The sequence below is a fragment of the Paroedura picta genome, chromosome 2 (genome assembly GCF_049243985.1).
Source record: "Paroedura picta isolate Pp20150507F chromosome 2, Ppicta_v3.0, whole genome shotgun sequence".
NCBI lineage: Eukaryota > Metazoa > Chordata > Lepidosauria > Squamata > Gekkonidae > Paroedura > Paroedura picta.
The window spans coordinates 96,294,857-96,322,543 of NC_135370.1; the positions used below are offsets into that span (position 1 = coordinate 96,294,857).

The 27,687-nt window shown below is 43.0% G+C and overlaps 1 protein-coding gene and 1 non-coding gene across 4 annotated transcripts in view; both read left to right on the forward strand.

Annotated features, from left to right (window-relative positions):
* IPO7 (importin 7) overlaps positions 1–26,930 on the forward strand; it is a 50,729-nt gene extending 23,799 nt beyond the window's left edge. For 2 of the 3 annotated variants that reach the window (XM_077321768.1, XM_077321770.1), the window contains exons 11-25: positions 492–568; positions 1,147–1,263; positions 3,420–3,509; positions 6,045–6,210; positions 7,278–7,438; positions 8,441–8,569; positions 10,196–10,262; positions 10,347–10,472; positions 10,616–10,713; positions 12,091–12,186; positions 13,000–13,220; positions 13,510–13,715; positions 15,297–15,503; positions 16,134–16,250; positions 25,165–26,930. In XM_077321768.1, coding sequence (XP_077177883.1) covers positions 492–568; positions 1,147–1,263; positions 3,420–3,509; positions 6,045–6,210; positions 7,278–7,438; positions 8,441–8,569; positions 10,196–10,262; positions 10,347–10,472; positions 10,616–10,713; positions 12,091–12,186; positions 13,000–13,220; positions 13,510–13,715; positions 15,297–15,503; positions 16,134–16,250; positions 25,165–25,262 — 1,976 coding nt within the window. In that variant the 3' untranslated portion in view covers positions 25,263–26,930. The remainder of the gene's footprint in view (positions 1–491; positions 569–1,146; positions 1,264–3,419; positions 3,510–6,044; positions 6,211–7,277; positions 7,439–8,440; positions 8,570–10,195; positions 10,263–10,346; positions 10,473–10,615; positions 10,714–12,090; positions 12,187–12,999; positions 13,221–13,509; positions 13,716–15,296; positions 15,504–16,133; positions 16,251–25,164) is intronic. The other variant, XM_077321769.1, reaches the window with a different exon arrangement.
* LOC143831045 (small nucleolar RNA SNORA23) lies at positions 5,762–5,941 on the forward strand. The gene has a single exon (XR_013228681.1). It is a non-coding gene; the product is annotated as a small nucleolar RNA SNORA23 (small nucleolar RNA).
* Positions 26,931–27,687: the final 757 nt, after the last annotated feature.

The window sequence follows — 27,687 nt, forward strand, 5'->3', positions numbered from 1 at the left end:
AAGTCCCCACCTCAGTACAGAAAGAGCTATTCTGACAGAGGTGTGTAGTGATGGAAGCCCAAAGCAGAGTTGGGCTGCATGGGAGATCCTCTGTTACATTTATTCAAAAGTAAATTCCACTTTGTTCAGTAAAGAGTACTGCCAAAACAGTGGACACTGCATCGTTTGGTGTTATTGCATGAAGTGATACACATTTTGGATTCCTTGTTTTGGAAAAAGATGAAGGTGCCTTGTCTTTGGTTCTCCCAGTTATCTGTATGATTTCTAAATTATTAAGCAAGTTAGTACACTGATTATTTATTTGTAGTGTGCCTTTCTCACAGAAACTTGTAATGTGTTTTTCAAGCACATTATGTGAGATTGAAAATTCCGGTAGTAACAAAACAAGAAAGGGAGATTGAACTGGTCATGAAGTCTGAATTAATTTATTTTGCATTAGTCTCTTTGTATTTCCAAAGACAAACATTTAGACTGTATAATGTGTTTGCCAGATGTGTTTGAAGACTTCATTTCCCCCACGACTGCTGCTCAAACATTGTTGTCTACAGCATGTGGTAAAAGAAAAGAGGTATTTTTAATAATTACTTTTGATCTAGAAATAAAAGTAGTTCTTCCTGTTCTTTGTGCATAACTTGAATTAAGAATATAAAAATAAGTTTTTGGATTCTATACATTTTTGAGTTAATACTTAGGTAACAGTTTGCAATTCATGGAGGCTTGCTTAATTTTGCTTGTTGGCATTCACTTTAATGTTCATTATTTTAATCTGAGAGCGTTAAAATCATATTTATTTATTTAATCCACTTATGTCTTGCCTTCCTCCTGAATGGGGACCCAAAGCAATTTACATTCTTCCGCTCTCCTCCATTTTATCTTCACAATAACTTTGTGAGGTAGATTAGGCTGAATGTATATGACTGACATAAGGTCACCCAAGCAAGCTTCTCTAATGAAGTGAGGATTCATACCGAGTCTCCCAGATCTTAGACTGACCATTGTGCACAGCACAATGGCTTTCCAGTGTGGTTGACCAAATATAATATTTTAAAATTAGGAAAAACTTAAGATCAAAACTAATGTCTCCTTGTATACTTTCTAATATTGAAATTATGGTTTGAAATATAAATTGTCTCAATCTCCTGCTAGGTTCTACAAAAGACTATGGGCTTTTGTTACCAGATCCTCACAGAACCCAATGCTGATCCTCGTAAAAAAGACGGTACTCTGCATATGATTGGCTCTTTGGCTGAAACACTCTTGAAAGTAAGCATTCTTATAGTGGACCTTTTGATTACATTACCTTTTCTATCCCAACCACTAATAAAACTGTATCCATGCATATACTTCTTAATGACAGGGAGTATGTTGTTGTTATGTGCGAAGTCGTGTCCGACCCATCGCGACCCCATGGACAATGATCCTCCAGGCCTTCCTGTCCTCTACCATTCCCCGGAGTCCATTTAAGTTTGCACCTACTGCTTCAGTGACTCCATCCATCCACCTCATTCTCTGTCGTCCCCTTCTTCTTTTGCCCTCGATCGCTCCCAGCATTAGGCTCTTCTCCAGGGAGTCCTTCCTTCTCATGAGGTGGCCGAAATATTTGAGTTTCATCTTCAGGATCTGGCCTTCTAAAGAGCAGTCAGGGCTGATCTCCTCTAGGACTGACCGGTTTGTTCGCCTTGCAGTCCAAGGGACTCGCAAGAGTCTTCTCCAGCACCAGAGTTCAAAAGCCTCAATTCTTTGACGCTCGGCCTTCCTTATGGTCCAACTTTCACAGCCATACATTGCAACTGGGAAGACCATAGCCTTGACTAAACGCACTTTTGTTGGCAGGGTGATGTCTCTGCTTTTTAGGATGCTCTCTAGATTTGCCATAGCTTTCCTCCCCAGGAGCAAGCGTCTTTTAATTTCTTTGCTGCAGTCCCCATCTGCAGTGATCTTGGAGCCCAGGAAAATAAAATCTGTCACTATCTCCATTTCTTCCCCTTCTATTTGCCAGGAATTGAGAGGGCCGGATGCCATGATCTTTGTTTTCTTGATGTTGAGTTTCAAGCCAACTTTTGCACTCTCCTCCTTCACCCGCATCAACAGGCTCTTTAGTTCCTCTTCACTTTCTGCCATTAGAGTGGTATCATCTGCATATCTGAGGTTGTTGATATTTCTCCCTGCAATCTTGATCCCAATTTGTGACTCCTCTAATCCCGCATTTCTCATGATGTGCTCTGCATACAAGTTAAATAGGCAAGGCGACAGTATACAGCCTTGCCGAACTCCTTTCTCAATTTTGAACCAGTCAGTGATTCCATGTTCAGTTCTCACTGTTGCTTCTTGACCTGCATATAAATTTCTCAAGAGACAAATAAGATGTTCTGGTATTCCCATCTCTTTAAGAACTTGCCACAATTTGTTGTGCTCCACACAATCAAAGGCTTTAGCATAGTCAATGAAGCAGAAGTAGACGTTCTTCTGGTACTCCCTAGCTTTCTCCATGATCCAGCGTATGTTGGCAATTTGATCTCTAGTTCCTCTGCCTCTTCGAAATCCTGCCTGTACTTCTGGAAGTTCTCGGTCCACATATTGCTGGAGCCTAGCTTGTAGGATGACAGGGAGTATAGCTAAATCTATTCCCACTACAATATTTACTTTACTGCACAGTTGCGAGTGTCCTGTTATTTGGCCTGCTATATTGTCTAGAGATGTTACTGGCCAGGCTTTGGTAGAATTCTTACCTGGCCAGGTGTTGGAGCTTTATATATAGTGATAAGGACAAAGGGGGTGAGGTCACGTTCTCAGATCATGCTGTATGAGAAGTAATGAGAGAGACTTATACTACCTTTATTTTGTCCCATACAAACATGAAATGATACACAGCCAATGCACATCCTCTTGGACTCTGAGAAGGAGTTTTTTCTCCACTCAGCACTAGATGTTTTAGAAGCTGAAAGCCATGAGAAACCACTTCTTACTTTTTCCAAAGCCTCATGTTGAAAGGCCTACGTCCTCAGCATGCCAATGGAATGGAAAAGGGTCAGTGGATGGCCATGATCAATGGATGCCTCAGCCAGGTAGAAATTTTTGACCATTGGGAAGATTTATCTCCAATCTCTGACAAGGACAGTAGCACTATAGCCATATGACAAGAAAGGCAAACGGCATAACCAGGGACAAGGGCCAGTAAGAATTACTGGGGCTTTTCTTTGTTTTGGGCATCAGATTTCTGTATCAGAAAAACTAGATTTGGTCACAGCAAGCTTGTTGACTTCCATTTAACTAGCATTATCTCATTTGAAAATTACCTGTATAGCAGGGTTGTCGTACTTCCTTAATAGGGTTTGGGGATGGTAAAAATGCCTTTCTGACTAGTCAGTTGTACAAGGTAAAAAAAAACTTGACCTGTTGTTGTCTTAATTTTCCAACAGAAAAAGATATACAAAGATCAGATGGAATACATGTTGCAGAATCACGTGTTTCCTCTTTTCAGCAGTGAACTAGGCTACATGAGAGCACGGGTAAGAACAAAGTTGTTTCTCTGGATTCAGCCTCCCCATCTCTTTTCCCAGTGATGCTGCCTCTGTGAAGCTATGTTGCTGAAAAGTGGACCATCTGTATGCTACTTTCTTCACAGGAAGACTATATAAAGTGCTGAATAGGCTATAGCTAGAAAGTGAGTGCTTTGACTTACATGTGTTGTGAAGCCAGAGATATTATAATAGGCAGGAAATAGTAGTAAATTGGATTTGAGCTGTGAGGCATTGGCAAGCTTTTTTTGCAGATCAAGTCTTGTCGCTACGCCGGGACCTTCCCGCCATCATTGATACAGAATGTGAAATGGAAGCTCTGCGGACATCACGGGAGATGATGTTTGATGGCTTCACATAGCTCTCTTTAACTGAAGCGGACAAGTTGCTGGGGTCAGTGAGGGTGACTACTTGCTACCTGGATCCCTGTCCATCATGGTTGCTCAAATTGGGCAACCAATGGATAAGAGGCCCTTTGAAGAATATTGTCAACCCCTCACTGATATCAGGAGAGTTTCCCCAAAGGGCTGAAGGAGGCAGTGGTTTGCTCTCTCCTGAAAAAGCCATATTGAATCTGCTGGACCCTGCCAGTTACCGCCCAGTCTTGCATGTTGCATTTCTGGGAAAGGTAGTTGAGAGGGCCATCGTGGACCATCTAGCCACGGTGGTGGCCCTGACAGATGATCTTCGGTGCCAGTTGGATCGGGGCTATTCTCGTGCTTCTAGATCTGTCAGCTGCATTTGATGTGTTAGCTTGCTGCCTCGCTGGGGCAGGGATTAGAGGAACAGCTTTACAGAACCAGACACAGAGAGTGGCAATGGGGGAAGACTTGTCTGGCTCCTTTGGGTTACTGCGGGGAGCAATACTTTACCCCATGGTTTTAACATCTGCATGCGCCCTCTGGCAAAGCTGGTTCAGGCCTTTGGCTGACCTATCAGTATACAGATGACACCCAGCTCTATCTCCTGATGGAAGGCTGGCCAGATTCCCCCCACCCAAAGATACATTTGCCAGTTGTTTGGAAGCAGTGTCTTGGATGGCTCAGGCAGAGTCGCCTAAAAATCAGCCCCTCCAAGACAGACATCTGTTGCTGAGTAAAAGGGGGCAGGTTCAGGAAGCGTGTCTCCCCTGCCTGGATGGGGTGCAGCTTATGGCTGGAACTGCAGCTAGGAATTTGGGTGTGATCTTTGATGCCTCCCTTCCTGTGGAAGCTCAGATCACAAAGGTAGCCCAAGTGGCATTTTTCCATCTGTGCCAAGATAGGCTACTAGCGCCCGACCTGTCCCTAGAACACCTGGCAACAGTGATCCATGCAACGGTCACTTACAGATTAGACTTCTGTAACTCACTCTGTACAGGCCTTCTGTTGTCTCTGTCCTGGAAATTGCAGTTGGTACAAAATGCGGCTGCTAAGGTCCTCACAAGATCATCTTTGAGTGCCTATGCTGTGCAGCCTATGCTGAGGCAGCTGCATTGGTTACCAGTTAGCTTCTGGGTCTGGTTCAAGATTTTGGTTCTTACTTTTAAGACCATCTGTGGCCTGGGTCTTGCATATCTGAGGGACTGCTTATGCTCCCCGCAGAGCTCTTCTCTGCAGTTGTGAATCTGTTGGTTATTCCTGGCCCCTGGGAGGCACACCTGGCCTCAACCAGGGCCAGGGCTTTTTCCATCCTGTCCCCGACTTTGGGGAATGAGCTCCTGGAAGAACTGAGGGACCTGATGGAGCTGTCAACATTCCGCATGGTCTGCAAGATGGAAGTCTTCTGCCAGGCGTTTGGTTGAGGCCGGGCCAGGAAGAACAGGTCCGTTCCTGTATAGGCCCCTGTATAAGCCCCTAGAGGCATTGGACTTGGTCAGCTGGGCATGGGTGGAATACTGGTGGAATACTGGGGACCAGTGTGGTTTGGCGTTATCAGTTGTGGACAGGTTGGAAGTGGGGACACAGATTAGTTTTGTCTGCCACGAGGATTGTTGGTTGTTTTATGGGATTTTTATTATTTTTACTGTAAACCGCCACGAGCCAGCTGAATCTGGGAGTGAGGGTCAATAAACATAAATATAAATAAATATAAATAAATATAAATAAGCAAGTCTATAAGACCAGTTTGGCAGGAAACTGCGTAAGAGATTAAAAGTGGTTCTCCATACAGTTAGATTCGCCAGATGATATTTTACTGACGTGACCATCATGCAGTTGGGCATATTACTGGCATCTTCTTTTTATCAGATAAAATAAATGGCTGAAGTAATGTGTGCACAGTTTTAATCTGTGTCTAGTAATACAGTCCATCTGTGTTCTGCATTTAGATTGTATTGCTCACATACAACTTATGGCCAAAGAGCAACTTGAGATCATAGTACTGGTCCAGTGCTGTTGAGAGACAAGCTTACCACTGACCAGCCTCCAAACTCTCAAACAAATCTCGGGAAAAATAAATCTAATATTTCAGTGTGGTGCTTTAATTCATGTTTTTACTGTTGTGGGGAATCAATAATCCTCTAAAGTTACTCATTGTCTTTTCCAGGCTTGCTGGGTTCTTCACTATTTCAGTAAAGTTAAGTTTAAGAGTGACCAGAATCTACAGACAGCCCTTGAGCTGACAAGAAGATGCCTGATTGATGACAGAGAAATGCCGGTGAAGGTGGAAGCTGCCATAGCACTGCAGGTTTTGATTAGTAATCAACAGAGAGGTAATTCATCTTCTATGATCTACCAAGTGATCTTAGATCTAGTGGAATATAGGGTCCAAATCAGGGCTTCCCAACCCTTTTCAGGCTGTGGGCACATTTGGAATTCTGATATAGGGTGGAGGAGGCAACCACAAAATGGCTGCCATTGGAGGTAACGCATGCAGCAAAATGGCAGCCACCAGAGTCACTACACAAAAGAGGCCCAAGTATAAGGAGAAGGAGGATAATTAAAAATGCACTGTGGAAGAATGGGGTGAGAGAATAAAACCAATGCTGGAGTGGTAGTTGCTACTGAAAAAATGCTATTTTAATCTGCATAGTCAAAAAATACTAATCTGTATAGTCAAAGGGCTCTCTCAACCTCACCCTCGCAGAGTATTTGTTTTGGGTGATCTCCCAGTCAAGTATGAACTTGGGCCGACCCTTCGTAGCTTCTGAGCTTGGGCAATCTTGGGTCAAGGCATAGTGATACATACTTGAAGTCAGTAGTTAAAAGATTTTTAATACTGCCGTGCTGTCTGTGATTAGAACAAGCAATGTTTTTTTTATTTTGGAAGAGAAGAAACAGCTTTTGAAGTGTGACTAGATGACATACGTATTAGCAGGTTAAACAGATAGTAGACAGTCAGTCAGACGGGCAATCAGAGTACCTTTATTAGCGTAAAAAATGAGTAAAAATCCCTAAAAACAATGCCTTGGATACAGGATGTTTAAGTTGAAACAGAATGTACACTGTGTAGTTCCATTGATGCAATGTGGAGCTCCTCCCAGCCTCTAGTACCCAGAAATCAGTGACACAAGATCTTGTGGAGAGGGTGGAAAGTGTTTAGCAGTGGTTGTTGCCTTCTGAATTAAAAAGGCAGGGGTGGTAGTGGGGTTACAGTAAATAATAACAATTACAGTGTGTATATGTTAGATGGATCAAGTTCAAAGTCAATTAATACAAAGATTTTGGATTAGCTGAATTTTGCTTGAAATAGCTGTTTTCAAAATTTGTTGAAGCTTAAATAATGTACTGCATTCCTATGATTAGCCAATAAGTATTTTTGTTTCTTCTTGCTTCCCAGCTAAAGAATATATTACTCCATTCATTAGACCTGTCATGCAAGCTCTTCTTCATATTATCAGGGAGACTGAGAATGATGATCTTACCAATGTGATTCAGAAAATGATTTGTGAATATAGTGAAGAGGTTACTCCTATAGCAGTAGAAATGACCCAGCATTTGGTAAGTTTCACACAATATTTTAGTTTTCTCACTGCCTGTATTTGGATTCAATATCCTGATAGACATGTTCAAGTAACATTTGAGTAGGTTTTTTTGGTACATTAATGGTTAACCTGTACACATTTTTCTCTCTTACAGCAGTTCTATGCTCTAAAGGTGGCAATTAATATTTTTCTTCCACAATAGCTTCAAAGTGGATATTTTATCTAGCAATTACAATATCTTGTGCAGTATTGGGGAACTAGGACTTAAATCTATTATGATTTGAGAGGTATTGATACAGTGTTCTTGTGATCATAGTCATATCCTGACATCCAGTTGTATACATCAAAATCAGTTTTGTGTACATTTTTCTTTCAAAGCCTGGTATTGTGTAGGTGAATACTTTTTTGTTGTAATGACTTAGCTTAACTAAAGCTTTCTTTAAAAAAACCTGGAGTTTGTTACTGTTTCAGTATTTTTAGGAAGCAATTTTTTTCCACTCACTCCTCTCTCCCCCCATCAATGTCAGTTCCTGAGCACTTTTTTCCCCATGTGGAGAATTGAGATGATGAGTGTTTTTGTCCTAGACCACCAGCAAAGTCTGTGACTGATAAGGGATTACCCACACTTACAAAATGAAAAAAAACAACAACACATACCCGTATTTGCCGGCATATAAGACGACTGGGCGTATAAGACGACCCCCCAACATTTCCACTCAAAATATAGAGTTTGTTACATTACATTACAGTACTATGGGCCACTATAGGCAGCTATGTCTATCCCAACTGAAGTGCACCCGGCGTATAGGACGACCCCCCCACTTGGAGGCATGTTTTTCAGAGGGAAAAAGTAGCCAGCAAATACTGTAATTTTTATTTTGGCCATATCTCCAAAAAATCCCCTTCCCCCAAACCAGTAATGTTTATTTGCAATGCAGTCTTGAAAACTTGGCCAATTTTCTTTACTCCATATTTCTTTGACCCTTATTGATCACACTTTATTTTTCTTAAAATGTAGGCAATGACATTTAACCAAGTGATTCAGACCGGACCAGACGAAGAGGGTAGTGATGATAAAGCCGTAACAGCAATGGGCATCTTGAACACCATTGATACGCTACTCAGCGTAGTTGAAGATCACAAAGAGGTAAAAGTCTTTTTGTTTGCGTTAAGTGCTTAATTACAAGAAACTCTATAGGAAGCCAACTTATATGCAGTATAATTAGCATTGGGTTCCTTCAACAAATAAATGAGTCTTCCAAGGAGCCTGCTGTTTCAGTGTGAACCATAATGATCATTTAGATATAAATTTATTATGGTTTTTGGAAAGTGCCTAAAATAAGTAATCTGACTTGTCCAAATAGGAAAAATAAATCAAGAACAACTTCAACGTTTTTGGCGTATAGGACTGGACAGTTACATTTAGTCCATTGTTGTTAACATTGTAATGTATGATGACTTAGATAGCCATCTGACGGAGAGGCTGATTCTGTGAAAGCAAAGGGGTGGAAGGTTACAGTAGATGAGTAATGGTGATGTGAGTGTCTTGCATAGTGCAGGGGCTTGGACTAGATGACCCATGAGATCCCTTCCAGCTATGATTCTATGACCCTCTCCTGAATTGTCAACTTATTTAGACATTGCATAGTGGTGTCTGTTTCTGAACTAGGTAACACAGATAACTGTGGTCCTCTCACAGTGTTGTCTCCCTTGTTGTCCTGATTATTGAAACACCTCCTATCAAGATCTCTTCTTCTGGAAAGCTTTATTTTCACTGTGAGAGGATATGAGCCTCTGGGGAGGGTGGTATAAAAGTATGATAAATAAATAAATAAATAAACATTTGAGAAAAGGATTTCTTCTAAAAGCATTCTCCCTCCTCTGAGTAGTATTCTGAGATCCTTATTCTCCATTAAGGCAGAGGAGCAATCAGAACATGTAAAACTTCTCTACTGTGTTCCTGAAAGTTCACTTGTATACCTCAGTGCATCTCTGGGCTTCTTCAGGTCAACCACCGTAGCTCTCCGCTGACCACCCCACCTACATGGCCTCCTGGTTCCTGGGGGAGACTGGGAAAAGCCAGCTAGCCATGCTCTGTGCTGCTCTTACCAGCCTCCTGCTTGCCAGGAGGGCAGGGAAGGCTGACCAGGCATGCTCTGTGCCAACCCCACTATTCTTATTGGTGTTCTGGCTGCCAAAGGAAGGTGAGGAAGGCTGAGCGGGAACACTCTGCGCTGGCCCTGTCACTCTGGCCCTACCTCTAGGCTGGCCAAGTGAGTGCACTCTCTGCTCACCCCACCACTTTGGCTGCCAGGGCTCCTAGCCCATTTTTAAAATGGGCTTCACTACTAGATATACCATGTGATAAGTACTTCCAAGAATGTCCTTCTCCTAGTCTAAGTAAAATGTATTTGCTGCCAATTTTTTTGGTTCTGGTGGATCAATCATATTCCCATTCTTTATAGTTCGCTATCCAAACTAAACAAAGACACAAGAGCAAGGAGAGAGTTTGTTGTCTCTCTCTTTGTGTCTCTTCCCTCCCAAACTAGTATTTTATAATCCTCTCACATCCCACTTTCTGAAAATGGCAGTCTGTCCCTAAGTCAACAGTTTGTAAATGGAACAGAAAAGCAAATATATGGAAACATTTGAGCTATGCAGGGTCTTTAGCCTTTTTCCTAAGTATTTTTTTATAACAAAGCATATTTGAAAACAAGCATTTAATACCAGCTCTTCAGTTTCTAGTAATTTTTATTTAATCTGTCCTTTTCAGATTACCCAGCAGTTGGAAGGTATTTGCTTACAAGTAATTGGAACAGTTTTACAACAGCATGTGTTAGGTAAGAGTTTGTTTCAGATACTGTGAATCTGCAAAAGGAACTTAATGTGAGCCAGCCAATTTTAATGACATGCTTCTGTTCTAGAATTCTACGAAGAAATATTCTCATTGGCTCACAGTCTGACCTGTCAGCAGGTATCAGCACAGATGTGGCAGCTTTTGCCTCTTGTCTTTGAAGTATTTCAGCAGGATGGTTTTGATTACTTTACAGGTAAGCTTGGCTATGTTAAATGGCCAGGAGAACTGCATTGCAGTACTGAAGGATAACCTGAATTTGGAATGTAAAAATTAACATCTTTGGTTTATATGAGGTGAAAGCACATATAACATCTACTCATTCTTTTTTAAACACAGATATGATGCCACTGTTGCATAATTATGTAACTGTTGATACAGACACACTTCTGTCTGATACAAAATACCTAGAAATGATCTACAGTATGTGCAAAAAGGTAGGTAGTTCCTTAGTTCTTATTTCTTAAAATGGATATATGTGGTTGAAGCCTTGCACGGTATCGATCTAAGGAAGACAAACATGTGCCATTTTATCAGTCGACGTACCTAGCATTCACGAGGCAGTAAGAGCCAGTAACTCAGTATTCTAAGAACTTTGTGAGGTTTTATCAATCTTAAAGGGGCCAGCATACCTGCCAAAAGAGCCTACCTGACCATTACTGTTACCTTTAGGGCTTTTGCTTTATGAGCCCTCTTCACCAGAAGCTAGCTAGGTGACAATCCATTAAAGGGTCTTCTTGGTTGTGCTAGTAAAACTCTGGAATTTCAGTTGATATAGATATTTGCCTGCCCCTCTCTCTTCTACCATGAGCCTCTTGTGGCGCAGAGTGGTAAGGCAGCGATATGCTGTCTGAAGCTTTCTGCCCATAAGGTTGGGAGTTCAATCCCAGCAGCCGGCTCAAGGTTGACTCAGCCTTCCATCCTTCCGAGGTCGGTAAAATGAGTACCCAGCTTGCTGGGGGGTAAACGGTAATGACTGGGGAAGGCACTGGCAAACCACCCCGTATTGAGTCTGCCATGAAAACGCTGGAGGGCGTCACCCCAAGGGTCAGACATGACTCGGTGCTTGCACAGGGGATACCTTTACCTTTACCTTTACCTCTCTTCTACCAATGGGAAAAGTGTTGTTTCATTTGGCATTATATTGAGCTTCCTTCTGTTTGAGGGGTTTTGTGTGTGCTATGTGTTCTTTTCTAAATTTTTAAAAATGTTTTTACCTGTTCACTGCCTTGATGGCCCTAATTTGTTGAAAAGGCAGGATCAGATATTTTAAATATAGGCTTAGATCCCCTTGAACACTTCCATACCTCTAACCTCATATAATTGCCTTGCACACACACAAACAAGAAGCAGCCTAAATCAGACCAAAGGTCAATGTAGTATAATGTCCTGTTTTCCTCAGTGACCAACCCAGGGTTCCCAGAAACATGGTATGTAGGTCAGTCTCTTCCCTGTTATTGCTACTAACTGGTTCTTGATCTGGGTTTTTTTCTGCATCATGCTTAATTGTGCAGAAAATTAAAAACATCTGAGATTTTACATTGGATTTAAAATGTTTGCATACACTGTTGAGCCCATTTTTATACACACTTACACACCATCGTGTGTGAGATCCTTTGTTTAACCTGAACAAGGGGCTCAGTTTTGTGGATGTGAAATAATGTTCAATAACATTTGTGCTAGTAATAGTTTCCATGTGTCTGCAGGTTAAATTAGTAAAGGTCTAATCTTGCTGCAGTTCAGTTCTTTTTCAAAAGTGTGAAAACTATTCAATGTTCAGTATAGAAATTAATAGAGAATGTGATGCTCCTTAGGTTCTTACAGGTGTGGCAGGAGAAGATGCAGAATGTCATGCCGCAAAATTGTTAGAGGTGATCATTCTACAGTGTAAAGGTCGTGGCATTGATCAGGTAAATAGCATGGATCTTTAGCTAATTTAAGAAAACTGTAAAAATTGCATTTCTTGAAAATAACTCTCTTGAGTTGTCAATCATTTCTTGTCAACTATTTCTTGTGTGTCAATTGTCAATCATTTCTTGTGTGTAATTAATAAGCAATTAAAGACATGAAAGTTCCAGAAATACACTGATAGTATATTCTATCTATATTTTTCACTTAGTGCATCGTTTTTCCTGCTCATTGGCAAATTCTCTATTAATACAGCATAGCCTCCTAAAGAGACACTTCCACTGTTTGCCAAATGTCTTCAATTAGAAAACTTCACCAGAAATAAAATACTGTGAGATAATTCATGTCAAAAAGTGGTTTCTTTTCCTTAAAAGGAACTGGTGATCCAGGGGCGGGATATATATTCTGAATATTCATAGATATGAATGGTTCTTGGTATTCTGTCACTTATACAGATTGCAGTACTGTACATTTCAGCTGCTGATCTTTATTAGCCCTTTACTGATACTGATTATTCTTCAAAGCTTGGTAACATAAAACACAACTCTTACCCCCCTTTGCCCCAGAGGACAAAAGCTGCATTTGTTCCTGCCTGATTGATCATCCCCTTTTACTTGCTGTGTGACATACAAGGGTTTCTGGTTGAAGATCAGGACTGGAGAGGAAACAAAGATCTGCTTCTTTTTTCTGTTGCATTAAGGAAAATGTTTATCTAGTTCTGAGTTGAAAAGTGCCAGCCTAATATGAAGTGTGAGCTCTGGGTGGTAGTATAATAATGTTTTTAAAGTTGGGATAATTATTTTTTGCTTCTCCAGTGTATACCCTTGTTTGTGGAAGCTGCTTTAGAAAGGTTGACCAGAGAAGTTAAAACAAGTGAACTGAGAACAATGTGCCTCCAGGTTGCCATAGCTGCTCTATATTACAATCCTCATCTGCTTCTGAGTACTTTGGAAAATCTTCGCTTCCCCAATAATGTGGAGCCTGTTACGAATCACTTCATTACGCAGTGGCTTAACGATGTAGACTGTTTCTTGGGGTAAGTTGCCGATCTCTTGGAGATTATTGCCTTGATCCACTGAGCTCCTTTACACACAAGCAAGTCACTGCATATGCACAGTGGATATCTTACATATAGTTTCCACTTCTGTGAAACTGGTAAAGGTGTATATCTATTTGGGGAAAGCTAATAGAAATGCAGTTGTGTATATCATTCTCATTTTCCTTGTATTTCTTTGAATGTGGCCCATCTTGCAGTAATAAGTAATTTGACTTATTTTCCCTAAAGTTGTAAATGGTGTAATAGGAACCTTTATTTTGTATTTCAGACTTCATGACAGAAAAATGTGTGTGCTTGGCTTGTGTGCTCTTATTGATCTGGAACAAATACCACAAGTTCTAAATCAGGTTTCAGGACAGATCTTGCCAGCTTTTATCCTTTTATTTAATGGCCTGAAAAGAGCATATGCTTGCCATGCAGAGCATGAAAATGATTCTGATGATGATGATGAAGCAGAAGATGATGAGGAAGCAGGTAAAGATAGGCAATATGATGGACAACAAATGTCTCATGCCACTCTTGCTGTAAACTTGCTTCTAGCACTGTTCTGTGAAACATGTTTCTGTCTTTTTGGATTCTAGTTTGCTTTACTTCCTTGCTCTCTTGTTCATATACCACACCCTTTCTCATACCTTTACCGTTGAGAAAGCCCTGAAACATTCTTCAGGTTTCGAGAAACCTTGGAAGTGGTCAGCAGGCCATACTTCCCTGCCATTCCCCCGCAAGTCACATGTCAACAGAAATGACATCACTCAGTCACTCCCACTGAGTGTGACATCATGCTCCATTGCCCCCCCCCCCAATGCCAGAAATTGCTCAGCAGCCTACTGGGCCAGGAACAGGGGTGGAGCAGAAGTCCACCGCTCTGTCATTTCCTGCCACCCAACCCAATGCAGCTAAGTTAAAATGAGAATGCTACCTCTCTGTACTCCAGTCACTACCATGTGCAATGAGGCTTGGCCAGCAAAGAATTTTTATGATTGTGGTCCCTCCCCTTTCCACCCCTTCCAAATCCCATCATTGGCCATTTTGGGAGGGGGAGCAAGTCAGGATAACCATTTATGGGAAGGGGAGCAGGTCAACATAACCATCTATGGTCCTATCACCCAGTAATTTTATTTAGAAATTACAAAATTAAATCAAGCAGAGACGATGTGGGTCATTTATAAGATAGTTACCTTTATGGACTTTTGATACTAATAGACTCAATACTAATTATATGGCTTAAAATATGAAATATAAGGTATATAAAATATAAGAATTAGATAGTGGCTTGAAGACTTTGTTTGTATCCCTGGTAAAAAAACAAATTCAGAAATAAGTTTACTGAGGAAGTAATATAAGAAAACGAGGTTTTATACCTAGGAACTTGTTCTGAATAAAGTTTTTTGCCATTGCCAGCTTGGAAATTTCTTTCTGTTTATTTGAAATTAAATCAAGCAACCTTTAAACATTTCATTACTCTCTTGGAATGTCGTCAACCTAATCAGTTCCTTGTATTTTTGCTTCTGTGTTTCTCTGTTGGCTATTCATTTCTCATTTGCAAGCTGTGCTGTTGAAATACATCATTTTGTATTGATTGCGTAGGTGAGGAAACAAATACTTTGCTAAGTTAAACTAGACCAGGGGCCTCCAACATAGTGCCTGTGGCACCATTGCACCCACCCACACCTTTCCTGGCACCTGGCAAGTGGTTTTAGAAAATGAGTGAGGCTAGGTGGAGCTCTTCCCCAGCAGAGTTTGGCTGTGAAGATGGTAAACATTGCTTTTGCCTGAAATGCTGAAGAGTTACCATTAGAGTTGTATGTAGGCTAGATCCCTTATATTTTGTAGTTGGCCCCACCTCTTGTGGCAGTCATTTTGTGATGTGCCCACCATCATTTGTCAAAAATCCAAAGGTGCGCACAGGCATAAAAAGATTGAGGTTCCCTGAACAAGCATTGGAATAAAAAGTAGAGAAACTTATAGAATGTGAGCATTGCAAATAGAAGTGGAGAAAAAAAATATTCCTTGCCATTCTGGAGCCATTTTTTCTGATTCTGCATCTTCTTACAGAAGAGCTTGGAAGTGATGAAGATGATATTGATGAAGATGGACAAGAATGTTTAGAAATTTTGGCAAAGCAGGCTGGGGAAGATGGAGATGATGAAGACTGGGAAGAAGATGATGCTGAAGAGACTGCCCTTGAAGAATATTCAACAATTATTGATGACGAAGATAACCCTGTTGATGAATACCAGATATTTAAAGCAATTTTTCAGAGTAAGAGCAAATCTTATATAGATTAAATCATAAAACCATATGTGAGTTGGGAATGTTGAAAACTGGTCAGGAAGAACACCTGTTTCATAACCAGTCAGGAACTTGTGTGTTTTTGCAGGTAGAGTGTTAGAATCGGTGTGCATTAATGATCAGGAGATTCAGGGAGATAAGAGTGATTCAAAACTGAAGCAGGCAGGCACTTTATAACATCATGCATAATTTGTGACACCACCTGAAATTGTTTCCCTTCTGATAATACTTCTGCAAAAACTAAGCCCATCAGGAAATAAGTAGGTGTTTAGGCTTGAAAGATGGCAGTAAAGAGGACTTGAAGTCAGGTGGTAGCTATGGTAATGTGCATAGGAAGATGCACAAGGGAAAAATCCCATCCCCATTTCTGAACTTGGGATTTTCTCCAGCTTTCTATATTGTCTGAAATGAACAAATGTAAATATGAAAATACAAAATCTAAAGTTTATTTTCAAGGCTTGCAAGTTCTTAATAGCCTTGACTGAACAGTGTTGCTTTTAATTCATGTACAGTAATAGTAAAAGTGACTCCTAAAAAGTAATGAACTGTCTTCAGCTTTCTCACAGGTTTTCATATACGGGCATGTCTCTTTTTCTATAGCAATTCAGAATCGTAATCCTGTTTGGTACCAAGCTTTGACACGTGGTCTTAATGAAGAACAAAGAAAACAGTTACAAGATATAGCAACTTTAGCAGATCAGCGGAGAGCAGCCCATGGTAAGCGTTTTTCCATTGGGCTATATGTCATAGCTCATTAATTATTGACTGGTTGGCTACCATTTTACAAAGGAGCCTATGACCAAATCACTCTGGAAGTGCGCCATCTTATTTGATCTCAGATCTGATCAATAGGCACTTGCACAAAAGAAAACAAATCAACAAGAACTAAAATTAAAGAGAGAACAAAGATAATTGCATTCTCAGCAACAGTGTTCAGATTAATAAAACCTTGTGACCAATTGTCTAGTAAATTGTTATGCTTTACAAGTGCTCCTGTGTCTCTGGAGCCATTCATATATCTTGAAAGATTGTGCTATAATCCAGTAAAGTGGGGAGGGACAACTTCCTAAGAAGGTAGTGGGGATTTCCTTTCTTGCAGGTTGTCAAGAAAGAGGCTGAATTAGTGTCTGTAGATATAGGATCTCGTTAAGGGGGGGGGGGGTGAATAAATGTAAGCTGTCCAGGCCCTGCGCGCATCCGGATAGGCCTGACCCCACTGGCACCAGCCCCCAACAGCCCAATCAGGCTGCATCTCCCACCCAATCAGGCTGTGTCTCCCACCCCTAACTGTCCAAGAAATCTGCTCACTTTGCCTCAGACCACTGACGGAGCTGGCAGGTGGCTGATGAGTGTGCCCCCTCCCCCCTCTTTACAAGAAAGTAGACAGTGAGACTTTGGGGGAAACTAGGTGATCCACTTTTATTAGGCAACAACTTGGCTTTGTGGACAACAACAGGGACTGCAGTTGCCTGCAGTAGGCCTCAAGCTTCAGAAGGGCAGACAGCACCAGCCAAGCAACAAACTGTCTGGGGCCATGTGCATTCCTTTTGAAGGGATGTATGTGAGGGGAGAGAGCTGTCCCTTCGGCCTACCTGCCTGGAGATGAGCTGTACTTTCAGGGGCTTCTCAGACCCACCTGGAGGCTGACATCCCTCAACCTCAGTGGGATACAGTGCTATAGAGCAGCCATTTTTGCCTGGGCATCCCCAGGCCCCACCTGGAGGTTGGTTGTCCTTGGTTTGAACATATTCTTTGAAGTCTGGAAGTGAGGCGTCAAAAGTGTGTAATGCCCCCTCAGCCACCTATCACCCCCTGACCTATTTCAGGTCAAGACCTATTTCAGGTCAACCTTACCTTCAGAGAGAAGGTAAGGTTGCCAGATTGGTGTAGGTTCATGTTCTGGAATTCCACACTACCTAGGTGTGCATAAACCTGACTAGGGTCAGGACTGCTATGCACAGAGAGACCTCCTCTTAGGGTTGCCATCTTCAAAATGAGATACTAAACCTACACCAAACCTTGAGTTAGTGCTCTCTCTACTCTACCTCTCTCACAGGGAGAGGAAGGGAAGGTGTTTTGGGGAGAGGAAGGGAAGGCGATTGTAAACTGCTTTGAGACACCTGAGGCCTGATGGGTGATTGTGGGCCATTCCCAGTTCTCACAGAGCTCTCTCAGCTCCACCTTGCTCACAGGGTGTCTGTTATAGGGAGAGAAAGGGAAGGAAGTTGGAAACTGCTTTGAGACACCCGAGGCCTGCTTGTAGTCCATGGACATCTGGAGGGCCTCAGTTTGGCTACCCCTGGTCTAGTGCACCTTCCGATGCCCTGCTAAACCTCCTGGAGCTGGTGATTGGGTGGCAGACTGGGGGACTACAGTATCCACATGGAGAAATGCAGCACCATGCAGGTTTCAGACCTGGTGTCCGCCATGGCAGTGCTGGGACTTTCCCAGTTTATTACTGGTCCCACACCCCAAGCAGATATTCGGGATGGAGATGCATATGGGTCTGTTACAATCTACAGGAATACCATGGTCAGATTACTTTGCCCTAAAGGCCCGAGTCAATATCCCGCTCCCTTCCTCTGTAGACAGAGCAAATTTATGCTCACGCAAGGAGACTAATGGTTCCAATACATTTCTGGAAGGCAGTCAGTAATCACCCACATTCCTCTCTTAGCCAGTTCCTTTGTGTTCTTCCCTCAAGAGTACCCTGTGAGATCATGTCTCCCTCACTCTCTGGATTCAGTCCTAGACTTCAGTGACTAAACAGCTCCACAGTTTGATCAGAACTGTCTCACAGCAGCAGTTTCCCTCCAGCTTCCATAACTCCTCTCTCCTGCATCAGCCAATCAGATCACTTCTGTTTCTCTGAAGGATTAACTCTACACAGGATGGTTTCTGCATGCAAACACAAATGTAGGTTTAGGAGGAAAAAATTCTCTTTCATTACCGCTCTTGTCAGACCTCTTTGCTCTAAAGGTCTGAGTCAATATCTCGCTCCCTCTCTCTGCAGGCAGAGAGCAAATTTATGCTTGCAGAAGGAGACTCGTGTCCAATAGGTTTCTGGAATGCTCTGCAGAATCCATTGGCCCCTGGCAACTTGGTAGATGTGCTGGTGGATGACTGGTATAGCTGTCTATCCAAAGCCATCAATGAGATTGCTTCCTGACACCCTCCACATTCTTGTCCCAAGCTGACTCTGTGGTACACCTTGGAACTGTGCAAATGGAAACAAGATCTGAGGTGGCTAGAGCAAGTTTTGGGGAAACATGTGACAAAGCTTCAAGAACATCTTATAAGATGCCTATGAACACTTATGAGATGGCAGTAAAAGCGTGTCATGCGTCAACTTTTCCCATTTTCTCCTGGATGGAGGCTTGGATTTGCCTGATGCCTCGGCCTTTCCTCCCCTCTACTCCCCCTTTTTTTCTTCTAGTGTCTCCAGGTTTCCTTTGACATTCTGCTCTCTGTTACATTAAGGTATCTCTAGCCTTGAGAAAAGTTGTAAAATATCACATCTCCCTGGAAAAGGCAATTAGTGATCTAAGAATGAAGAGTAGATTGCCAGTCTCCTATATTAGCAGATTTGATGATCAAATGGTATTTTCTGTGAGAGCCAACTGTCCTGTTTGAGGGGGTAGGCTTGAGTGGTTATAAACCCCACTCCTCTCTCTGTACCCTGTCTTTAACAATAACCCTGCTCTGTGTGTTTCCTGCTCTGGTATAATTCTCAATAAAGACTAACTTAGCCATGGACTGCTTGTCATAGTCTAAGCTTTGTTGGTGTTGAGGGTCATCAGTGGAGCTGTTTTCTTAGGATCCTGACAATTTAGCAAAGATCATTCTACTCCCTGTTAACCCCTGCATATACTTGCTTGCCGCTCAACTATGGCAGCGGTGGCAGAATTCTTCTACTTTTACTAATGATGGTCAGATCTCCCGATGGGTTGAGAAACAGCAATGGGACCTGGCACTCGTGTGCATTGGATGTGTGAGGCTGCTTGCAGCCCTCTCCTCTGGGGGAAGGTTCTATCGTGCCGGTGTTTAACCCGGCATGACAACCATGGCACTGCTCCCTGACCTGATGCTGCTGAGCACCGCAGGACTACAGCTTGATTGCCCTCTGGGAAGTCCCACTCCCTCTGATTCTGTGAAGGCAAAGGGGTGGCAGGTTACAGTAGATGAGCGACTGGGATGTGGGTGTCCTGCATAGTGCAGGGGGTTGGACTAGATGACCCAGGAGGTCCCTTCCAACTCTATTATTCTATGATTTTGTGATTTTGTTCCCCACTGTGGATGTGTGCCCCATGTGAGGGACACCGGTGGAATGGAGCCAGGTGATAATGATTCATAAGGTTGTCGAGCTTCAGATGGGACACAGAGACAGGCTGCAAATCCCCTATGTATGTCCTGGTCTAAAAGAAGAGTCCCCACTGTGGGCCGCTGCCTGCAAGTGGCACCACTGCAGGGGCATCATCCCAAGTGGCCTTGGGCCAAATAGAGCCAGTGGCCACAGTGAATGCTGATTGGTTTTCAGTCTTGTTCAGTCAGAATCGGATGCTCGAAAAGAGGGTTGAATCCCTCAGCGCCCAGCTGCAGGATGCCCTGTCGGGCAGGGGAGCCCACACCCTGCCTCCCCCTCACAGTGAGAAGCCAAGGACGACAGCACACAGCACTCCCGCCTGGTAGGACGGGGGGGGGGGGGGACACAAGTACAGTCACGGTGGTCTGCTGCAAGGAAACAGTTGTGGGGAGCGGTACCAAGAAACAGTCCTTGAGAGACTATAATGAGCCTCATTTGCATGGAGGGAGCATGGAACAGCTCATGAAGTGGAGGGAAGGCCTCCTCTAACAGAGGATCTGTTGGTCTGCCTAATGACTTTTTAAACTTTCATGCAGTACTTACTGGGTGGGTGCGAATGAGCCACTCCAGTGACTAGAATAGGATGGCCTCCCCAAGGGGTGATTGCAGCAGAGGCAACCGCCTCCTGCGTGGGAGGAATCCTGCAGCTGCCAACATTCAGCAGAGTAAGCATCATGTCTCACTTGCCTATGGTAGTAGTGCAGATTCCTGCGCCCACGGCAAATATGGATGCTCCAGAGGCAAGGGGAGCAGTGGGGGGTTCCTAACCCCGCCCTGCTGGGCAGCTTCCAACCCTTGAGTTTCCTCAGCTCTCTCACTGATGGGGGAACATCCTGCTCCGTAATGCAGCAGCCAGTGCAGCCTCCCCTGGTGCCAGGCTACACTCTCTGGCGCCCCAGTTGTACACCCCACTGCTCCCAATGTACACACCTCCAGTGCAGGTGGCCCCTTTCCCCCTGCTCTACAGGGCTCAGTTTCGGGGCACATAGTGTATCGCCAACCCCAGTGTACATACCTCTAGTGCAGGCAATGCCAGCTTTTACCTGCAAGTGCTGCCCCTGGTCCCACAGTTTCCCGGGTTTGTTCTGGGAACTGGGACTGTGGCCTGGCAGAACTTCCATGCTAAGTACAATAGTTCACTGGATAAGCTTTCGTTTTTCTTGGTTCAAGCCACAGGGGTCTACCTTCTGCACTGATACAGCTGCAGTCCGCAACCTCGAGGCTAATCTCAAGCAGGAGGCCAGTGAGTGGTGGACGACTCCCCAGGAGGTGCGGGGACCTTAACTGGCAACTATTCAAAGGTTCAGTTAGGGCTTACAGGAAGGTTTGAGGAACCCTTTTTGAGAGTAAAAGCCACGGGCCGATTTGCAACAGCTTAGTTAATGGGGTAGGCCCCAGCTCAGTACATTAGCAACCTCTTCACCCTGTTTGGACAGGAGCATGGCCTCAACGAGGACTCGCATATCCCATTTTTTAAAAGGAGCCTGGATGCCAGCATCATTGAGGGTCTCCCCTCCCACAAGGACTTGGTCACCCTGGATGGGTGGTTGCTGGCCACAGGTCGTATTGAAAGCTGCCAGCGAGAGCTCAAGCTGCTGCAATAGCAGCAGAGGAGCCTTGCACCGCACACCCAAGAAGACCAGCTGGAGGGGGGACCACAGTGCAGCTGACTCGGTCGCAGCAGGACCATGATTGTTGTGTGGAGCGTCAAGCTACTTAGCAGCGGAGTGCCTGAAGAAGCGGGCAGCTTCCACCTGTCCTTCTGATTCCAGATAGGCCAAGCATCTTGCAGTTCACTCACCGCCACTGGCCAGCACCACGAAAGCCAGCAACTGTTGCCAAGCCAAAGGCATTGCTAGCCCCCATCAACAGAGATTTGACTCTAGCAACTCAAGGAACCCTGGCGAGGGAGTCGAAGCCAACAGTGTGCAGTCAGGAAACAAGGACCTGCAGTGAGCGGTGCCTGACATGATGTAGGTCTACAGGGGACCCTGTCGCACCCCCCATGCTGTGTACCTCATCAGTGAGGTCAATGGTTATCAAATAGATGTGCAGATATGTCTGGATAGCGGTTACAGCATCAGCCTTGTTAAGCCCAAAATAATGAGGGGGCTGGGGCTGGGGACAGAGCACTTGGACTTCCCCATAATTATGGAACAGGTGGATGGGAAACCTGTAGGGGAGGCAGGCCTATTACCCAAGTAACTGTCCCCATTGATCGGAAACCACAGTGAACTCATTTCCATTGCCATAACCCCAATGTCTGGGTACTCCATATTGTTAGGGTTGGGATGGTTTATTATCCGCTTCCTCAAATTACTGTCGGAGGAGCAGACCATCCAATTTTCAAATCCCAAGTGCTGGCTGCGCTTCTGGCATTGTGACGCTCCTGATGAAGCTGCAAATGCGAAGATGACCAAAGTGATACAGGAGCGCTCCTCTTAGTTATGGGCCAGACTGTGGTTGGGAGCACTGAGAGCGGGGTTTGCATGAACGTAATCAATGAGGTTCTGCATGACCTACTCTACAGCGGTGTCGTTGTATGCCTTTATGATGTTCTGGTGTATAGGCAGATGATGGAAGAACCATGTACCCCTGGTGTGGGAGGATCTCCAGCGGCTGCTGGACCACACAGAAAAAGTCTCATATTGGGTGTCCCTCTTTACATATCCAGATGGACCCCATCAAGGTTCAGGACATCGTAGACTGCGACCCTCATCTCACCTGCAGGCAGCTCCGATACTTTTTCAACTTTGCAAATTTCTACTGGGACTTCCTCCCCTAATTCTCCCAGGTTGCTCTGCCACTGACCAACCTCGTAAAGACCCATGGGAAGGGGAAAGAGGCAAAAAAGCCTGGTTGCCACCTGGACTAGACAGATACCTGTCAAACAGTGTTTGATACACTAAAACAGCTGTTTACTACAGAGCCTGTTCTAACTCATCCTGTCACCCACCCATCTCTTCATCGTGCAAGTAGACGCCTCCAATACGGCTGTGGGTGAAGTGCTGTTACAGCAAGGGGAGGATGGGAGAAGTAGGCAGCAGCAGAAAAAATTGCATTTACAATCCGGTGACAATTTCTGGAGTGGTCCTTGGAAACCTTCCAAGTCTGGACCAACCATGAGAACCTGCAGGTTCTGCGCAAACTGAGAAAGCTCAGCGCCAACCATATTAATTGGGCAAAATTCTTTTCTCAATTTAATTTCACTCTAAGTCTTATCCCTGGTCAATCAAGCTTCCTAGCTGCTGCTGTTTCCCATCTGCCCCAACACAATTGTAAGCCTACCAACCGGCCACAAATGACCTGACTGAATGCGTAAACCAGATTTTAAAACAATTCCTCCACTGCTTTATTAACTACCAGCAGGATGACTGGACAACAGTACTCACCCTGGTGGAGTATGTGCATAATAATGCTCCCCACCAGAGCAATGGACTTTCCCCTTTTGAAATTGTCTGTGTTTGTGCCCCTCAACCATTCCTGGCACTAGAATCCTCATCAATGCTTGAGTCTCTTTGTAAAGCTTAAGTCATGTATAAGAAGTGGACAAATCCGGGTTGTTCCCTGATCCCGATTTTGAAGTAGGTGACATGGTTTTTATCTCCCGTAAGTACCTAAAGATTAGTGCCTCTGCAAGAAACTGAGCTATTGTTATGTGGGACTCTTTAAGATATTGGAATTGGTTAACGAGGTGTCTTCTGATGCCTTAGATTCAAGGTTTTTCTTAAGATCCTAACAAAGCCCCTGAAAGGGAATACTTTACAGCCTCAGTTGCCTCTTGTTGCTCATGCCTTGCACAATTATTTTAAAAAATTTGATTTTTGATGTTCTTAGTCACAGAACCATCCAATATTGAACTATTGGATATTAGCTTATGAGGCTTTTATGTGCGGTTTTGTGTAAAAAAATTGTGTTGCTTCGCCATGACTTGTCTCCTGACTTCAATGCAGTTAGGGAACTGGAGGCCCTTAGTCGTCTCAAGGTTCCCGTTTTGGACCGCCTTAGTCTGCTCTTCCTGGCAGATGTAGGCTAGACTTTGTCAGCTGTTCAGACTACCACCTGCCTCCTTGCCCTGTTTCCCTTATGGCTAGAGAAAAGTGGAGGAAATACAAGCCCCTCTCCAGGAGATTAACCTCTGGATCCATCTGACCCAGCCAATTACCGCTGAGTCTCACATTTATCATTTGTGTCAGATGGTTGATCCTGCGGTTGCAGAACAGCTACAGTTTCCTGGATGAAACATCAGCTCTTGACCCATTCCAGTTCAGCTTCTGACCCGGCCATTGAATAGAGACGGCTCTGATGACCTTCACAGATAACTTCTGGAGACAGCTGGACCTAGACACTGCCCAATGTGATCAGGGTCCTGTGGGACCTTAAGATTTCTGCAGGGCTTGAAGAATGAAGTTGTTCCACCAGGCTCGCTTGCTTGCTTGCTTGCTTGCTTGCTTTATTTATTTATTTATTTATTTAATATACCGCCCTCCCCGAGGGCTCAGGGTGTTTACAGAAAATAGGGAGGATACAATTAACACATGGTAACAGGTAACAGTAACAGCAGTAATATTATAACAATAATAATTTAACATGAGAGAGGATATGGTTGAGGCCCGGTACAAAACCAGAAATCCACTGTCCTCCCTGTCCAAATCGACTTATGTAAACGCCACCTGAGGGTTTATATTTATATATTTCTCCCCACCCTCTCTCCCTGAGAAGGATGCAGTTTTTGGGGAAATTCTGTATTTAAATTCACAAGGTTAGAAATCTTTTAAAAACTTAGGTTTAATTTTTTAATTGCATGTTTTATGAATTTAAATTGTATGTTTTAGATGCAGTTTGCCCTGAACCTTCAGAGAAGGGTGAACTATAAATATTATAATAAATAGATTTTCAATTCCTTTCCAATTTCTCAGAGTAGACTTTGCCTTTTTACTGCTGCCAAACTCTGAGCCAATATTTCCACACACCTTCATCCAGATAGAGGCTTTTAGTACCAAAATTGTGTTTAGTTTATCTGTGGTGCTTCTTGCATGATTCCAGTCAGAGTAGGGTTACTTTTGACATGGGAATGTTTAATAATATATGCTTTTAAAATCATACTCAAAATAGCCCACATATCTATGAGAGGAGTGGCTTCTAGTGTCTGTTAAGCATACAGTGTTTGAATAAAATAAGCTGCTTCATGGAAACTAACAATAAGCACAAAAAACTTGATAATCATTGACATTCTTTGTAACTGAAAAGTTTTTCTCTGCCTTTCAGAATCCAAAATGATTGAAAAGCATGGTGGATACAAATTCAGTGCTCCAGTTGTGCCAAGTTCATTCAATTTTGGTGGTCCAGCCCCAGGAATGAATTGAATTATCACTACTATTTCTCCTCCTGTGTGATTGTAGTGAAGAGCTTGTGTTCCTCCCAATAGTGGTTCCAGAACTGGTTCATGTTATCTACAGCTCACTCTAAATGAATTGATAGATTGAACATTTTAAAAAAAGAAAAAAAAAAGAACCACCACCAACCCAGGAAGTGGGACTTGATCATGCAACCTAATACTGGAAAGAAGGATTTATGAAGATAGGAAGAACTTGACACTTGAGCTTCAAATGACACGCTGTGGAAATCACAAATCAAGAGGGAATGTCATGAAGGCAGCTTTCTTTCTATGAAGAAAAAATAAGGCATTGGCTGCAGGACTGTTGAAAAGGTTCATTTACAGTACACAAGCTAGAAGGCCAATTTAATTTTTTCACCGGTGGGACTATGAGTATTTGCCCAACTTTCTTCCCTTCCTCTTCACCCTGCTGGGAATCTTTTCTTTTAATGTACATAAAGTAATTGGATAGCCTTACTTAACACTTCATCATTTCCATTTATCAAGATTGTTCATATGTAGAATATCGGACACTTATTATAGCACTACATAACTGATAAATCTGTAAATGATTTAGCATTTTCATATTGAAACAAGCCTGCTAGCCTATGTACAAAAATAGCAAAATGTTTGTTTATAAAAAGGGATGTTCTGGGGAAAATTTCAAGTTATTAATTTAAAACAAACTAGCAGTTTTGTACCTGGTGACTTTGTGGTGCAGTCACCTTTGGTTGTGACTTGAATTTGGTTATGTAGAAAGGGGTTAGTAGTATTTCATTGCTGCTAAAAAGAAAAAAATGGCAACACCCTCTGTGTCCTTTGTTTTTCTTAAAGCTGTCAATGTACAAGTGGAAATTTGAATACAGACCCCTTCATGTTTGAGTGCTGAGAATGGAGTTAATATTCTCAGCAGAATGTGAAATCTGACATGAAGTTCTTCTCTTACAGAAGTGTATTTTGAAGTGTGGTGGTGAAAGATTTACATATGCAATCTATTTAAAAAAAACGTAATTTGGCTGGCTTGGGTTAGATATCATTTAAGGCTGTTCCCATATGTGGGAATATGAGAAATCTTACCATGTTATTTTTTCCAGCACTTGGATAGAGGCTTTAATATGTCCATTGTTCCCCCTTATCCCCATGGTTCCAAAAAGAGTGGACATTCTTTCATTTGCCTGATCAGATGGATTACCAAGTTCTCATTTCTGAAGCAACGTTCTCCTTTATACCCTTGCCTACAAGTGGCATGGTAGCTAGCTAGTATTTTAACTAGAAAGGCAAAATACTCCTCCCTTACTGGGACCACTATTAAAACCACTCAGTGAAGAAGCCAACATCAAAATGATGTGACTGGACTGGCTTAGGGCCTCATTATTTCTACAAAACAAATACATAAAATAACGTTGAGTTTCTTGATCTTGCCTTGAGATCACTGGTGTCAAATCTTGTAAGTAAAAAGTTTTCTTTCTCCTGGCTGTTTTTATATTCAATGTCATCTGCTGTTACAACTGATACTGAACAAGCTACCTTAATTTAAATGTAAGCCTCCAAAACTTCAAAGGCAGGTTGAAAAATGAACTGAATTTATATCTGTAAAAAATGAAACCGAAATGAACATATATATTATGATATTCAAAATGCAGTCTTCAGAAAATCAGTTTGTGTGTGTGTATTTATTTGTTTTCCTCAGCTTTTGAGGCTGCTCAGAATTTAAAGTTTAACATGTACTTCTTGCTGACCTTTTGCCAACCTAACACGCTGTGTTTTCACTTGTTTTTGATTCCCCCAAGTGTATTTTATTAGATGAAAATCATTGATATATTGAAGCTGCTAAGAACAAGAACATCTACTGTCCATCCTTCGTCTTCCATTTACTTTCTACATAGGTAGCACAATGAAATTGAATTATCAAGTATGGCTTGCTACTGTTAAAAGTTGTGGGAGGAGTTTTTGACCAACTTACTATCTACCTAATTGGCCATCCATCCAACAAATGGTCAATCAGGTAGGCTGTCCCGTCCCTGACAGAATCCTGAAGGTTCTGAAGTCTCCTATTGGTGGAATATCCCCCACTCAGGGCCAAGTGCTGCTCTTGCTCAGGATTCCACATGCACACACACCCTTCCCTTCAGTCCTGCTGTGAAGGAAGCCTCTAATAGCCCCTGAGGTGAGGGATGGGTTCCAGAGAGCAATGCAGGGGAATCTGCGGGCATGGGCATGCTTTCCTTTTGAGGGGGGAAAGCTTTCCCTTTCTGCCTAACCACTGGGCTCACAGGGAGACCACCGAAAAGCCCCTCCTCAGTTAAAATACTGCTGTGGCTTGGCCTCACTGCTGGAGGGAAGACACAGCTAAGCCACACTTCTCTCTTCTACACCACTCTCTGAACATTTGAGGCCTACCACAGAAGACTGTT